Here is a 16101-nt window from a genome sequence, read left to right as displayed (position 1 = left end):
GATAATTTGGAGTGCTATATGTAGGATATAATATTGCTTCCAAGTGACGCTACGGTGTTTAGAGTGTACGCTACGGTGTATCCCACAGCAGTGCAGCGATCCGTTCTTTGAACGATTTGTTCAATGCCTCCGTCGTCGTGTCGTCCAGATAATTACTTGATTTTCATCACTGGGTTCGCAGTGTTGTCCGGAGTTTTTCTGTATTCATGTTCTTGTTAAAAACTGTCTCGTCTTTGTCGCCTCCTCTGTGTTTGCACGTGCTGTCATCTTTCTTTCCGCGGGATTCTCTGTTTTCCAAGCATGTTGACATTTGGCATGATGTGGAATTGGCTTGTTCTCCGCGTGTTTGTGTATTCAACTGTGCTGTCCACTACCAGCGCAAACCAGCAATGGCGCGATGTCGAATGCGCGGTTGGTCGGTACGCGCGTGCGTGCGGCGCGCGCCAACCTTGACTCACTTGGCCCGAGCGCCAAGGACCGCTGCCCCGCCGCGTCGTGAGAACACTTTCACGACGGCGCGGCGTCGACCTCGCCCATCGCGCGCCCCGCCGGCCGCCGGTCACAGTTCCGTGTTGTTCTGTCCCCGTGTTTCCTTTTTGAACTTTTGTGTGGGCGAGTGAAAAGGGCTGAAAAGCTTGTTTTCAGATTCATTTGTAGGCATTAAGCACCCAAGGACCTTTGTCTTCATTTCTCGACCATCTCATTTTATGGTTAGCTCTCAGATTTGATAGAAGTTGTCCCGTGTACGACGAGAACTTCAGAGCCTTGCGCTTAGAGGAGACACCGCGCTAGAAACACCAGCAAGCGTCGCACTTATCACCCCGTCTCACTAACACAGATACATCCCTGATCAGGCAACGTTTTGAGCAACCAATTACCTGGACAGTTCAAGTTTTCGCGGGCAAGACGTAGCGTGTGGACAGGAAAATTGCGCAATATTACGAACTGCGTAGTCATATGAAAGGGCGGAACTAAATTAGTACGTACCGTCGTCCATACACAATTAACTGCGCCAATCTTCAGACTCGCCGTGCAATTCACGAAGTAACCTTACTTGGAAACTTGATTTGTCTTCAGCACCCAGTGGTTGTCCCATCTTGAACGTAGTTTCCTGACATGTTTCGACCGATGAAATTTACCAAAACCGATTGAACAAATTGACCACGTAACGATTCCTCCATGAATTGTCTCGTAATAATCGCTGATTAAAACTGTGCGTGTCGACGCTCGGAACTGTTAACCGTTTTATCTGCACAGGTTTGACCACGCAAGTATATCTTTGCTCGGAACTTCAACGTTGCTTTTGGACCGGCCTTAATGCTTCTCTGTGCATGACAGACCGCCGCGACGTTACAAGGCATTACGACCCCACAGGGAGTATGTATTACTTTGGGCATTTGTAAGTGCAGTAAGTCTACAGGTCACGATATTAATGTAAAAACAGCGGAACTGAAAAACTGTCGCAAAAGTTACTAAGAAGTCCCATATTAAAATAGTAACAATGTAGGATGTCATGAAACTCTAAAATTTTCAACAGCCTCTTAACTTGCAATTTTTTATTTTAATTTTTTTAATTTTACGCCTTGTATCATTTTATGGCCGCAAGCTGAATACGAATAGTCAGGGACTATGTATGTAGATCATCTCTGAAAAGGTTTTTGTTCCATAGCATAAAAATTGGCAATTACTTGCGAATTGTAGATTATTTTGTATTATGTTTAATTTAGCTTATGGATTAGTATGAATGCTTAGATGGTGCATTCAATTTTTACAAGCACAAAAGTTTTGCTATCTCGCCGAACAATAACAAATGTTTTTATTGGCTACCAGCATGAATTTGTATGTTAATGGTTAGTACTTATATTGGTTCCTTTTTACGGGCAGTATTTATTTCAGCAGCCAATTTAAACAGAGATGTTCAAATAACCTTTTTTTTGTGTAAGCCGGCTAGGATATTGTTACAAAGGCTATTCCACTTAATCAACTAGAGTTTTATTTCTTAACTAATATTTACACTATGAATTAAATTGGAAGACTTTGAATGTCTGACTACAAATTAATATTTTTTTTCTTCAGTGCGTCCAGCCCACTGGATCTCGGCTCTACTGCTCGTCTCTCTCAGTGCACCTCGGTCCCAACACACTGCCTCGCGCTACTCACTCGTCCGCCGCACACACAACACAGTCACGGATGCTTCGATCCCCGATTCATCAATCTTCGCACACGAGGCCCGTCGCTCGGCGTCCACTTTCGCTCACCGTGAGGGTCACTCCACTATCCTCTTAGGTCAACCTCTCAGGCCCCGCTCTTTGAAGTGTCGCGTCATTAGGATCGCCGTGACACTCGAAGCTTCGAGAATAATGGCGTTCTAGTTAGGACATTTCACTCAAAAAAAGAGAGGGGGGTGGGGTTGTGACTCTCTGGAAACGTGCCGAAGCTACGGGGGAGGTGGAAGGGCCAGGGGCGAAGCCAGGGGGGGGGGGGTGTTTAGTGGTTCAACCCCCCCCCCCCCCTTAGCACCAAATCTTTAATTTATTTGTTATTCATCACTCAAACAAATTTCATATTAAAATTAATAAAAATTTTACCATTACAATATTTAAATTTAAGAACCGAAAACTGTAAAATAGCACTATTTTACACCTTAAAATCCAAATTTCCCCGGGGGAGGACCCCCGGACCCCCCCGCTTTAATACGGGGGGCCATGCTTCTTAACACCCCCCATACACAAATCCTGGCTACGCCACTGGAAGGGCGCCGTGTTAATCGGATTACCGGGCCAGTTCCTTAGCACTCGAGACGGGGGACTCGAAAGTGACGGAAGTATAATATCCCCTCCGGTCGAGGGGAAGAAGGTCATGGAAATACCACGACGGGGACGACGGGGAAGCTCGGGACGGCTGGGGACGGCTGGGGACAACTGGTCGGGCTCCTCTGGGTCCGGCGGGCGGTCACGTGCCGGTCCCGGAGATGAGCCGGGGGCAGGTGGACGGCGGCACTCGCCACCGGGCGTCCTTCGGCGTCCTCTCACCGCCGCGGGGCCTTGCGAAACCCCGCGGGACGAGTTTCGCGCGAAATGGCAAACCACCCGACACACACAGCCCTTTCAGTTTACCTTGCGCACAGATTACACTGCTTCGGGTCGTTGGCCGTCCGGATTAGCCAGGTATCACATTACTGTATGTCACAATACTCTTCAGCGAACATTCAGTCTTTGGGAACTGAACTAACACACATTCATCTAGCACCAGACCAGCTAATAACCCATCAGTAATTATCTTTGTTAACATATTAATATACAGCTGTCGAAGTCAGTAAAGTTCGCTGTAGCACCTGTCAAAAAAATACACCTTATCTAGACTAGATTGTAACTTTTGTAACAAGAACTAGAGAAGACCGTGTCAATTATTTTATTTGATATCTGAAGTAAAATTTATCACGATGGCTTTTGCTTTTTATGTTTCGTATAAAATTTTCTCATCGGATGTTTCCTAAGTATTATCTAATTAGTTAGTGTTCAAACGTGACACAAGTATTCACGATTTTGACCACTTTAATGATCTCTTCTTACAGCTTCAAATTAACGTTTAGTAAACGTCTGGTGTGAAAATTTGTAACCCAACAACAAATAAAAAAGGTCTATCTGAATAAATTTATAGGAAAATCTCTTCATAGTAAATGAATATAAAAAATAATATTTATAGAACTCGGTTTGTACCTGTGTTAGTGAACCGTGATACGTGAGACGCCCGTTGGTGTTTGTAGCGCGGTATCGCCTCTCAAAGCGCAAGGCTCTGAACTGGCGCGCAGTCTTCTAGTCGTGCGTTAGACAACTATGAAAGTTGAACGGTAACCATAACATCATGCGGCTTTAGAGAATCCGTACCGGCGTTTCATGTCGAAAACTATTCTGAAAACACGCGTTTTAGCCCATTTCACTCTCCTGAAAATACAGTTTAAAAACTAATCGTCCCCGGCGCATTCCTAAATAATTATAACTGATATGTTGATCAGTTTTCAATGGTCGTGGTTTGTTCCGGAGCTCTGCACGCCGGACGTGTGCCCTGACAGGTAGCTTTGAATATATATACACACTGTATAGAAGTTGCCAGCCCAGGTTAAAATTTCTAATACGGTTTGAGGTAGTTGGTTAATTCACCGCCGCAATCGCCACCATCTCTAGGGCATCGACTTGTGGTGGTCCCTAGCGGACAAGTGTCGAACTCTTCAAACACCCCTTCCCCACCCTCCCTCAAACACGCGTTGTCCTCCACCCACCCTCTACCCCACCTCTCATCCCTACAGTTTTGTGACGCACAAACTACCGTTGAACGACCTTGAGCTGCAATGAATGTTGGGTGGGTTGGTGCGAGGGAATGACAGCGGGCGACAGTGCTGCGCTCTAACGTGCAAATAACAACCTAAGACGATACAGGATGTTACGGCAGCGTACTGCAGCTGTGAAGTTCCCAAGCTGCTCATCATACGCTCCTGAAAAACGTAGAGTAAATCCTATCCACTCGCGACTTCTATACAGTATATATATTCAAAGCAGGTAGGTAGGTAGGTAGGTAGGTAGGGATGGAGCTAGTTACCCGGTATGGACTTGCCGAGCTGCAGGTACTCCTTGACGGAGGGGCTGAGGAAGCCGGGCGGCGTGCTGCTCTCCGGCTTGGCGATGTTCCTGTCGTCCAGGTCCTGGCGCGACTCCGCCCCCAGCTCGCTCACCGACGGCGCGCGCACCTTCTTGATGCGCACCCGGCCGCCTGCAACACGCCGTCACTCCTTCACAGCCACACTCTTCCTTGGCCTCGGGTGTAACCAGCCTTCTTCTGTATTGTGCGGTGGCCACAAGAAGTTATTGTTGAACAAGTGTTCTACGAAGCCATTTTCTTAGTATTTTTTGTGGACGAAACCATTGATAACTTACGAATCCCACGATTTACCGCTTGAAACGGAAATTTAGTTGTTTTTGTGGTTATTACAATTTACACCCGTTGGCCTCGCTCTGAAAATAAGAAAAAAAATTGACTGAGCCCCTCTCTTCCGCACATTGAAGCCACAGTGGTCACGCGCCTCCCTCTTAAGGCGATTCGGGTTCGATTCCCGGCGGGGCCTAACCCTAATTTTTTCTTATCGCGATTGGGAAATGTAGCGGACGTTGCCGTGAGCCGGTGGATTCTCCCGTATCCCCCCAACAATCTTCTGTCAGTGTCCCTTTCCTATCTCACCGACCTTCCATGACCGTCCTGAATTACCTCGATATTGCGCGCTCACCGGATACCGGTGAAGGGGTAGAAATATGATGAAATTGTTCCCCCCCCCCCCTTCCTTTTTCTCTCTCTCTCTCTCTGTGTGCGTGTGTGTGTATACACTTATCGGTCACCAATGATACATAGTGTGTGTACATTGTCCTGGGTGAATAATTTACTTACTTAAGTATTATTAAATGCAGACAAATTAACTAATTAAACATAAGTTACCTAATTTTTGAAGAACTTATAGCTACACAAACCCCCGCTTTGATTACACTTGCAAAAAAGAAGGGTGAATTTCACTTCTCCCCTTTTTCTTCTCCTCTTCTCCCCCCCCCCCCCCTTTCCCCCCTCCCATACTAACACCTTCCATCTTCGTCGGGATGTGCCACTGTTTCGTAAGTACCTCAGATTTGTTCACCTAGCATTACACTGTTTGTTTGCCAATAGAACTGTGTTTCGTAGCGAACTCGATTAGCCACAAACTTTTAGCAGTTTTTATGTCCGTCTTTCAGTGGACAAAGTGTTCATTAGTACGTGCAGCGTCACGCCTGGAGAATGATCGACTCCTCTATTTTCCTCCCTTCCTCTCCACCTTCTCTCTCTGTCTTCCCCCCCCCCCCCCCCTCCGCCAGGCAATCGGTTTTTGCAGCATCATTTCGGGATTCACTGAGGATTATTAATATCTTTGACAATGTGCAGCCTTTGTACAGACGTGAACATATGTATATGTATTCGTACAGAAGAACCTTTTGTCATATGTTCTATTACAATGTAATTTTGTCGCTTAATTTGACGCAGATGACATCTCTTAGATTGGAAACAATAATCCTACAGAAGAGCCACTTGAGCACGTCTGTAGTTTTGCGTGAAAACCTGAGATGAGTTGGGTCAGAAGTATTCGTACGTAACCGTTAGAAAATCACAACCGGGAAATTAATATAGTTTTCTAAATGACTTCTCTCCTTGTATTAGTGTTGCGTGACTGGAAGCAACATAACGTGAAACGGATCGCAAATGTAATTACACTGCAATAAAAGTGATTCAGATTGTTTCACTACTCAGAAATCACCTGGACTGTTGGAATAATTCTATATACTGGGCAAAGTGTAACATAAATATTCAAAGAAAACAAATTGTTAGTAAACGAAAAGGTGTCCATTAAGAAGCCCTCTATTATAAGCGAGATGAATCAGAAGAGCAAGTTGAGAGTTATTATAAGTGTATGTAGCAAATGACTTGATTTCTGGGAAAAATGTTTTTCTCGGACGAGAGTAAAGTCAGCGACAAAACAATCATTGTTTTTGTTATAAAACAGCATTAGTTTACGAATACTTTTGCCTAGCTGTATCTTTGATTGTGAAATTTAATTCAGTATTTATTTCATTTTGGTTTTACTGATAAGAATGTGGCAATAATTTTATTTCACTTATCGTGATGTATGTTTAATTCTCTTTGCAGTACCACAAATAAAACCGTTTTCTGTTAACTTGTGGCCATACAAATACTTAAATATGTTTACCATTTCATTTCGTCGAAATCGCAGTCAACTTGAACTAGTCAGTACGTAGAGATAGTTTGTTGTTGGGAAAAAAGGGGGGATAAAAGGGCTATGTTTGAATAAGCATGGTTGTTGAATAAAGCAATGTCCACACTGGTAGAACAAGTCAATCGTGCAACTTGTAACTGAATAAAGTTCTGCTATTGTTGATTGAACAGTCTTCAAATATTTTCAGACAAATCTAATGATTGTGGTATCCAATCTCGGATGGACAACTTGCGACCTACTGCGGAACATTTTATTGGGAAAATTAATACGACTGCTTTTCCGTTGTATGCTCATTAAAAAAAACAGTTTATTAAATAAATACAACTGATAAAACCATAAATTTAATAGAATACCGCCGTAGTGTGTCTATGGTCCGTGACGTTCAGTGAATATAAGTTTTTAAAAAATGTACTTGAGTAAATTTTCAATTTATTCATGACATTATTCCCGATTTCAAGTTCCTCTGACAAGACCTGCCGTGTACACAAATACACACACACACAAACACACACACACATACATATATATATATTTCTGTTTTGAGTTCGAAAGAAAATACCGCAGAAGCGGCTATCAACCCAGCCTGCGGGCAATGTCTGTGAAGAAGGTTCCATTTCTTATTCGAGGTTCCAGGTGTGGCCGCGCGTGTCGATAGTTGTTTTGCAACCTGGTTGCCAACAGTAGTCTGTAAACAGAGTTCTCGACGTGCACGGACAGTTGCGTGGTCCTGTCCACCGGTGGGGACACGGTGTACGCACGTTCGGCGAAGGCACGCAGCATCGCGGCGAGGCCAGCCGGCCGGCGTTGCTCCGGGCTGCTCGTTGCCGGCAGCCTTTTGCTAGACTTGCTTTGCTCCGCCGTTCCTCCACCATTCCTCCAAGCAGTGCGGGAGAGAGGAGGAAATTTTTAAGTGATGTATGATAATTCCTGGTAGCACTGGAATTTTATTTCCCCCCATAAATATGTATAATGATTAAAAAACAAATTTGGAGGTAAAACATGTTATTTTCGTTTTCATAATGTTGTTACAAAATGTATTAAACAGATACGTAGTTCACACTGGACATACCATCTGCCAACCATCGGACTGACGTAACATGTTTACACACGAAAAAAATCTGTTGAGCTGCCCGGTATTAGTCTCTAATGTATATATTTGCTGTAATTTCACAGGCCCCGACGCCTAAGTTCTAGGTATCGCGCGCACAGTTTGTTATTTCATTTTCTCGTCATTAGTTTCAATTATGGGATTTTCCTGTTTTATTTCGAAAGGCTCTTCTGCATTTTTTTTTATTGGGACACAAATTTTAGTGACCAGATAATAACTTCCCTATTTCTAGCTGCTGAAAAAATGTCCGCAAGTGATCATAATTATGAATATTTGCGCTGAATTTTTATTGCTGTCAGATCTGATTTAGAAAACAGGTGTTGATAAAATTGGACACAAAACATAAAATGCAAGAGAGAATTTACAGGGAAAGCCTTCATATAATAGTAATGAAAAACAGTCAGATAACAAACATGGTCTCTGCACATAACCGTGTGACGTAACACACTAACAAATCGAACAGCGTGGCGCACACGGGTCGCTCTCACTTGCAAAAGTCGGCGTAAAATCATAACTTAAAAGTAATTAGGTGGTGTGTTAGGCTGTGCAAGACTTTGTGTCTGTGTTGTGAGTCTTGAGGGCGTATCTCGTGACCACGGATATTGCTGAACCCTTGTTGGTCTTACATTTTGGTACCATTTACAACGGGAAGTCGTAAGTTTCCGACCCAGTTAACGGGGTTGCCAGCCGCGTGGAGGCACAGTTTTCCTGTCAGTTCATGGTCGCTGCAGCTTTTGGCAAACCGGGGAAGAAAAAGGCCATTCAAAAGTAAAAAGGGGAAACCTGAAATCTGCCAGTTTAAACAATCTCGTATTTTTTATAGTTTACCTGAAATACAGTGTTGGCTTATTAATATTCTTCAGACAATAAAATTGCCAGAACTTCAAAAACTACTATTATTTGTCATGTTATTGGTGATAGTTTAATAATTTTGACTGGGCGGAATTGTATTAAATAAAAAGTAAACACTTAATAAAACCATTTTCTCTGGACCTTTGTGTATTCTGGTGTACGCATTTGACTAAACAGTGTGTCAAGCATCAGGGAAATCAGGGAGAACCTAGAATTGTTAGGGAATTTTTAATGTATGGATTTGTCAGGGAATTTTTAATTCATGGAATTCTCAGGGAATTTTGAACTTAAAGGAAATCAAGGAAGGAAATGCATGCCAGGTCAGGGAATTGACATGAAATATATATCGCTGACCTATTAACTGTGTCATGCAGATTAAAATTTCAGTGTGTCTTTTTTGCAGTGCTGGTTCGCCTAATATTTTTGCATAGATTTTTTTTTGCACATCAGGCCAGGATCTGTCCTTGATGGCGCCTCGGAGTGTGATGTAGCTAAGAAATATCACTGTGTAAATAGAGTGAACAGGTTTTTTTTTACTGTGTAAACAGTTTTTTTTCGTGACATTGTAGAATGCGTAGATGTGTTACGAGTGTGTAATTGCAACGATGTAGAGAGAAAAAAAAATTGATATTGGTTGTTCCCTGTGGATATATAATTTTTCACTGACCAAAATACATAATAAAAACCTGGAGATTTTAGTAAAAAATCGATTGGTTGTTTTTGGGGTATCCTGTCGAAGTAGTAACTTTTTTTTTGTCAAGGAAACCTGAGAAAGTGGCGGTAAATCGATGGTAACATCCTGTAGCAACCAAGCTGTGGTGACATGGTGGCTGTCCGTCCAGCTAGTAGGTGTGTTGAGGCGATGGTAACCCGCAGCTCCAAGATCGCACCAGTTTGCAGACCGCTGCATACATCTGTCTGTCACGGCGCATAGTTCAGTTACGATGCCGTGTTCATATTTCAAGACTAGTTCATTGAGACAGGTCTTGCGTTTAGTTAATTTTTTTTCTAGAAATTATTATTCATCACTTCAAAACTGTTTGGGGCCATTTTTAAGTACAATTACATATCTATTATTATATTATTAATCTAAATATTAGTCTTCAATATAACTTAATTATGCTTATGCCTTACGAACCCAGTTCTCCCCAAATTACAAATCGTAAGAATATGTTTGTATATTGGTTTTTGCTTAAACGGCTGTAATTACGAAAGTGACTATATACTGGATTATGTTGCAACACGTGGGTCGGCCATCTTTGTCGAATTCCTTTCATCGACTTTTGTTCCATTTTCACGAAATAACTCCTATCAAGTTCCGTTTACCGAGAGCTAAGATGTTTATACGTCAAATATCTCTAAACAACCGCGGTCTTCTGTTGCCCGAGCCACGGGATGTTGTTATTGGCAGACAACATGTACAACGTTTCCCCTGTTTTGTTTCTTATTGGCCGGGAGACGGCCGAACATCCGCCGAGAGCCCGAGAGCCGCGGCAACAAAAGCACCCGCAGCCGACGAGAAAGTTTCCCTACGCGGAAGTGAAGACGGCCAAAGGCAGGACGAACCGTACAGCAGCACCTCGTTACAACACAGGGCGACACGCCACTTGACGGCTGTGGCAACTGTCGTGTGTTTCCGCCGCGCAGGAGTGTGTTGCATATGGCCAGCGCTCTGACCTCTCGCACTGATCATTCCTATTCTATGTCTTTGATTTGTGTTACTGCAATGACTCTTGCATGGCCAAAGCGAAACTTACGAGACGCAAACACCTTTAGTACGCATATTTTAAACTTGTGAAAATTAATTTGTTCTGCGGAAAAAAATAACTCCGTTATGACCTAAATATCGACGAGACGTAAACTCTAATGCATTCATTATTTTTAACTGGCGTTATTAAATAATTATATGTGAAACAAAACGTAAGTGAAGCATAAGCTAAACAATTTTCATTTCTATTGCTCTTCGTAATCAAACTCAGCTATTTTTGGCTGAATATTTTTTCGACCTCTTTTCTCAGAGTGCACAATGCAGATCTTTTAAAAATCCACTCAGTAAATTGATCAAAATCGATCGGTAAACAATTGATCTATAAGAAATCACTCAGCCGCTCCGGTTTAATCACATGGTGTGATAGTGGCCATTTCAGTTTTATCAGTTTGTACTGGAGTTCTGCACGCCATTTGACACCCTAGGTAGACTGCTTGTCGCAACTAATGTTGCGTGGCGTGGCAAGGCAAGCTAGAAGTCAGTTTGTATGCTATACCTGGTTGGTATGAGCGTCATATCAATGAGGGTGGCACACTTACGGGCTTACGACATCGAGGCTGTATGAACACTACATACACTTATGGCAAGTGGGACGACTTCTCTCTCTGTTTCTCTCATCTCTTTTTAGCTTGCGCACCTGTATGAACTACCTGCACGGTTAAATGAAGCCTCACTTGCTTAAGCCTCGATCAAATACGCGAGTGTACGAATTGTATGAGTGTACATATTGTATTTTTGTTATAAAAACTCGTGTGCGTGTGCAAGCGTGTTATTTGTCATCGTGTGAGGGCGAGTAAAATTAGTTTACTTTCTTAAAAGAAATGCTGTATCCGATGGATAATCGTATTCAATATTCGTCTACGTGTTGCCTTTTCTACTATTATATTCAGTTTAAGCGCACACAGTCGTGACCTAGACATTTCCCGCTGAACAAAGAAACGTTCTTCTCGCTTCGTGAGTTTTTGTTTCCCTTCGCTTTCGAGGTAAATTGACTATTAATCCCTGGTTCGTGAATTTTTTGACCACTCGTTGAATTGTAGTGTTTTTCTTTTCTCTTTAAAACTCCTATTTTCCTCCAACTATAACCCTTAACAGCCAGTTTTACCAAGTCTTCGCAGTCATTACTATATTGTCCATTACGAGGATAAAATAAAAGAAGCAATACATCGCAGCGAGCACCATTATCATTACTAGCCATAGATAAGCACAGTTGCAGATGTACGCAGCAATTGTGCAAGTGCCAAACAATGCGTATTCAAACAAAAACATACATTGAATATTCATCCAAGGTTCCCTCGACTGTGTGGTCATGTGCACAAGACTCGCTAGTAGAATAATGAAATCTCTGAACAAGACGACGTGGATCTAATGTTAAGTCCATGCGTTAAAAAAATGCTCGTGAATTTGTTTAGGTATAAACATATGACGCCCGTTACTACTCCTCACCCACTAAGTTCTGCGTTTCCTGGTCCACAGTTTGCTCAATTAATGAACTAATTAAATTTATGTACTGTTTCTAAATGTAATGTATTTGTATTGTTGATACAATACTTTCAAGAATTAAATTTGTATACTGTTGTTAAGCTTATTGTATAGTTAGGACGTATTATTTGCGACGGTAGGCTAACGTTCATTTATTGAAGAGCTTCCCGATGTTTCGTCTATTTAGGTAACGACTAGAATTTTGTATGTTTATACAGTTTGTCCTGAGAATGTATGTCTTGGTGATGATGAGTCGTTTCACCCATTACTAGGTAAGACGCAAAAACTTGTCAGCCTAGACGTCCCTATGCTTGCCGAGGCAGGGTTATTGCCATAGCCTTCTGCGTGATAATTCCTAACAGCAGCTGTAAAATGGCGTGCTTGCTGTATAGCAGCTAACGCGCAGTACATTACGGCCATGGTGCAATGCTAGCATTGAGCTCGCGTGTGGGGGATAAGGTGTCACTTCGCAACTCGGAACCCGGTACGTTGTTCCGCCTGCAGTGGGAACACTTTCATAGCCGTGTCGACACCGCGTCTACCAGCACCGCGACGTCCGGTGCAAAAATGTCGCTTTGTTCCCACATTCGGCCATGGTCGTTCCATAAGCTTTCCTACTTAATCCACTTATCTGACAATTTTTGACGTGTAACATCTTAGCTCTCGGTATACGGCATTGGGTAGGAGTAGTTTCGCGAATGCGAAGAAAGTCAAGGAACGAAAACGTGTGACAACCATCTGTGGCGAATGACGCGATCCAAAGTTCACAAATACAAAGGGAAACGTTATATATCATTAACTGTTTGATGAATTTTAACAAGATGGGTAGTATTTAAAGATTCATTTTCGAAAATAGGTCCATAGCCGGGATTTGGTTGTTTTTTTTTCCGCTTTTATTGGAACCGTTAAATTATTTAGTTTAAAATTTCTGTCTGCAGATCGAATGATTCTATAGTCGACGTAGCTGCCCCGGCAGTGAATTCTAGTGATGGGTGCGGGAAGTATGTGTGATTCGCGTTCAGAAATGTTGTTGAAATCACATTTTGATTATATTAGTTTAAAGAATTTTACGTTAAATTTCGTGTTTTAGTGTCGTATTATAAGTGTATTTGCAACATTAGAACACGCGAATTTGCTCGTTACCGAGGTTAGATGTTACACATCACTGGCAAGTAATGAAAGTCTCGCTCAGATATATATATATATATTGTTACGATCGCGCTTGGCTGCAGTGCTTGGCGTCGCCGCGCTCGTTCGGCCTGTCTGCGCCCCCTTCCACCCGTATCCTCTCCCTGGTATCTCGTGCCATACTATCTCGCTACATCCTGACCGTCGCAGCGGGCACCTGCCTCAGATCGGGTTACTTAAAAGAGGCCGCACTGCGGAATAAAAGGACTCAGACACGTTTATCGGCGTTCTTAGAGCAGCCACCGCGTCCTTCGAGGACTCACGACGCGTTTCTGGGCATTTCGACGGCGAAGGTCGCGCGATATCTCGGAGACATGCCCGATTGTTCTGGACGGGAACCCAAGGGCTATATAAAGCGGTTGGGCCGACCTTCGAGTCAGTGAGTCGGAGTTCAGTGGGGAGTTCTCCCGCGGAGGAGTTTCCGGGCGATAGTGCCGCGGGGGCGGCAGAGTGGCGAAGTCCTTAAACGAAGGTTCCAGGGCAGAGAGTCTGAGTGGGGAGTTCTCCCGCGGCGGAGTTTCCGGGCGATAGTGCCGCGGGTGCGGCAGAGTGGCGAAGTCCTTGGACGAAGGTTCCAGGGCAGGGAGTGAGTTGTGTGGAGTCGGGAGTTTTCCCGCGGCGGAGTTTCCGGGCGATAGAGTCGCGGGCGCGGTGGAGTCCCGAGTGAAGTGGCGAGCGAGTCGTCGTGTGGGATCTCGGCGAAGGGTGTGACGGCGGCGGCGGAGTACGGCGACGGAGTCCTGCGGCGGAGACCCACGAGGGGTGCCGCGGTGAGAGTTGCGCCGGAAGTGCGGCCCAGCGAGGTGTGTGAAATGAGTGACTGGGGAATAGACATTTCTTTAAGTGTAGTTAATTATTTGCCATTTTAGAAGATTATTTGTAAGTGACAAGTAGTGGTAATAAATAAAACTGTGTGTGTGATAAAAATCTTTAATTGGGCTATCCTTTACGAACCCGCAGGGAAATCTTAACATTTTGGTGTCAGAAGTGGGATAGCCCTAATTAATAGATTTAGGATTCAGTTACATTATTAGAATAAAAGTTAAGAATAGAATTTAGTTTACCAGAATATAGTTAGTGTTTAGAAATTTAGTGAATTTGGATTTTTCTAGAGTTAGTTTGAGTTTACTGTAGCCAGTGATAGTTTTAAATGTAATAGAGTTATTGTTTAATTAGAAGGTACAGCTAGGTCATTTAAAATTAAGAACAGTATTAGAAAAAGAAATTATTTAGGTTGATTAATTAGTAAATGCTTTAGAAAGAGATGGCTGCTGAAGAGTTAAATGTAGAAGATATCAGGAAGATAAGGGTTATCCTGGAAGAAATGGTGAATGACATGAGGGCATGGATAACCAGTATGAAGAACTCTGCGAAAGAAGTGAAGAGTGAAAATAATGTGGGTAAGGACCATCATGAAGAAACGAAGAACGGGTCAAACAATAGCCTAGAGGAAATGAAGAAGGATCAGAATGAAATGAAGAATGGCCAGGAAGAAATGAAGAATGAAAAGAAGACCGAAATGAAGATAAACCTGGAAGAGAACAGCCATGAGAAGAACAGCCAAGAGGAGACCAGCCAAGAGAAGACCAGCGAAGAGAAGACCAGCGAAGAGAAGACCAGCGAAGAGAAGACCAGCGAAGAGAAGACTAGTGAAGAGAAGACCAGCGGAGAGGAGACCAGCCAAGAGAAGACCAGCGACGAGAAGACCAGCGACGAGAAGACCAGCGAAGAGAAGACCAGCGAAGAGAAGACCAGCGAAGAGAAGACCAGCGAAGAGAAGACCAGTGAAGAGAAGACCAGTGAAGAGAAGACCAGTGAAGAGAAGACCAGTGAAGAGAAGACCAGCGAAGAGAAGACCAGCGAAGAGGAAATTAGCTAGGACATGAAGATGAAAGAAGAGCTGAAGAAAAGAACAGAAGTAGTGAAGATGAGTTACAAAGTAAGGAACATTGAAAAAGAAGAAATGAAGATAAACGAAAGAGAGAGAGGAAAATGTCAAGAAAAGCTGAAGAAAAGCTGAGAAGAGAGTCAAGAAGAGATAGAGAAGTGCAAAGAAGAAACGAAGAAAGACCAAGAAGAGACTCTGGAAGACCAAGAAGAGTTGAAGAAAGACCAAGAACAGGGGAAGAAAGACCGAGAAGAGAAAATGAGAACACAAGGAGTCATGAAGAGGGTACAAGGAGAAACTAAGTGCAGTCCAGGTGAGACACAGAAGAACCAAGAGGGCACGAGTAAACAAGAAGAGACGAAGAAGAGCCGGGAAGAAATGCTGTACGAACAAGTAGCTGCGAGAGAAGAAATGGAGAGAAAAAGGGAAGGAACAAGGAAACTGTTGGAAGGCAATAAGCAATGCACTCAAGAGTATCGGGTCCGTCCAAGGCATCGGTCAGCCCGTCTCGGGCAGCTGGCTGAACGACATGGGGCATCTGCGACGCAGAAGTGTCGCCGGGTGACAAGAGAAGCTACATCTAATGAGAGAGAGGGTTATCTGGTGAGACTGTACAGCCCGCGATGGAGGAAAGGCAGGAGGCCTAAACTTCGAGTAGCATGGGGACCTCCAGAAGGAGATGCATTACCTGTTCGGGACGAACAGGTTTAAGGAGGGGGCAATGTTACGATCGCGCTTGGCTGCAGTGCTTGGCGTCGCCGCGCTCGTTCGGCCTGTCTGCGCCCCCTTCCACCCGTATCCTCTCCCTGGTATCTCGTGCCATACTATCTCGCTACATCCTGACCGTCGCAGCGCGCACCTGCCTCAGATCGGGTTACTTAAAAGAGGCCGCACTGCGGAATAAAAGGACTCAGACACGTTTATCGGCGTTCTTAGAGCAGCCACCGCGTCCTTCGAGGACTCACGACGCGTTTCTGGGCATTTCGACGGCGAAGGTCGCGCGATATCTC

General features: G+C 43.8%; 2 protein-coding genes across 3 annotated transcripts in view; one reads left to right on the top strand and one right to left on the bottom strand.

Annotated features, from left to right (window-relative positions):
- The window catches only part of LOC134542975 (RING finger protein 17), a 233541-nt gene that overhangs the window by 131625 nt on the left and 85815 nt on the right, over positions 1–16101 (top strand). The gene's annotated exons all lie outside the window — the stretch shown is intronic.
- LOC134542955 (uncharacterized) overlaps positions 1–16101 on the bottom strand; it is a 30019-nt gene that overhangs the window by 6070 nt on the left and 7848 nt on the right. Inside the window, exon 2 of the mRNA XM_063387580.1 lies at positions 4597–4767. Coding sequence (XP_063243650.1) covers positions 4597–4767 — 171 coding nt within the window. The remainder of the gene's footprint in view (positions 1–4596; positions 4768–16101) is intronic.

Source organism: Bacillus rossius (assembly GCF_032445375.1).
Source record: "Bacillus rossius redtenbacheri isolate Brsri chromosome 9 unlocalized genomic scaffold, Brsri_v3 Brsri_v3_scf9_2, whole genome shotgun sequence".
NCBI lineage: Eukaryota > Metazoa > Arthropoda > Insecta > Phasmatodea > Bacillidae > Bacillus > Bacillus rossius.
This window is presented reverse-complemented; position numbering and strand designations above follow the sequence as displayed.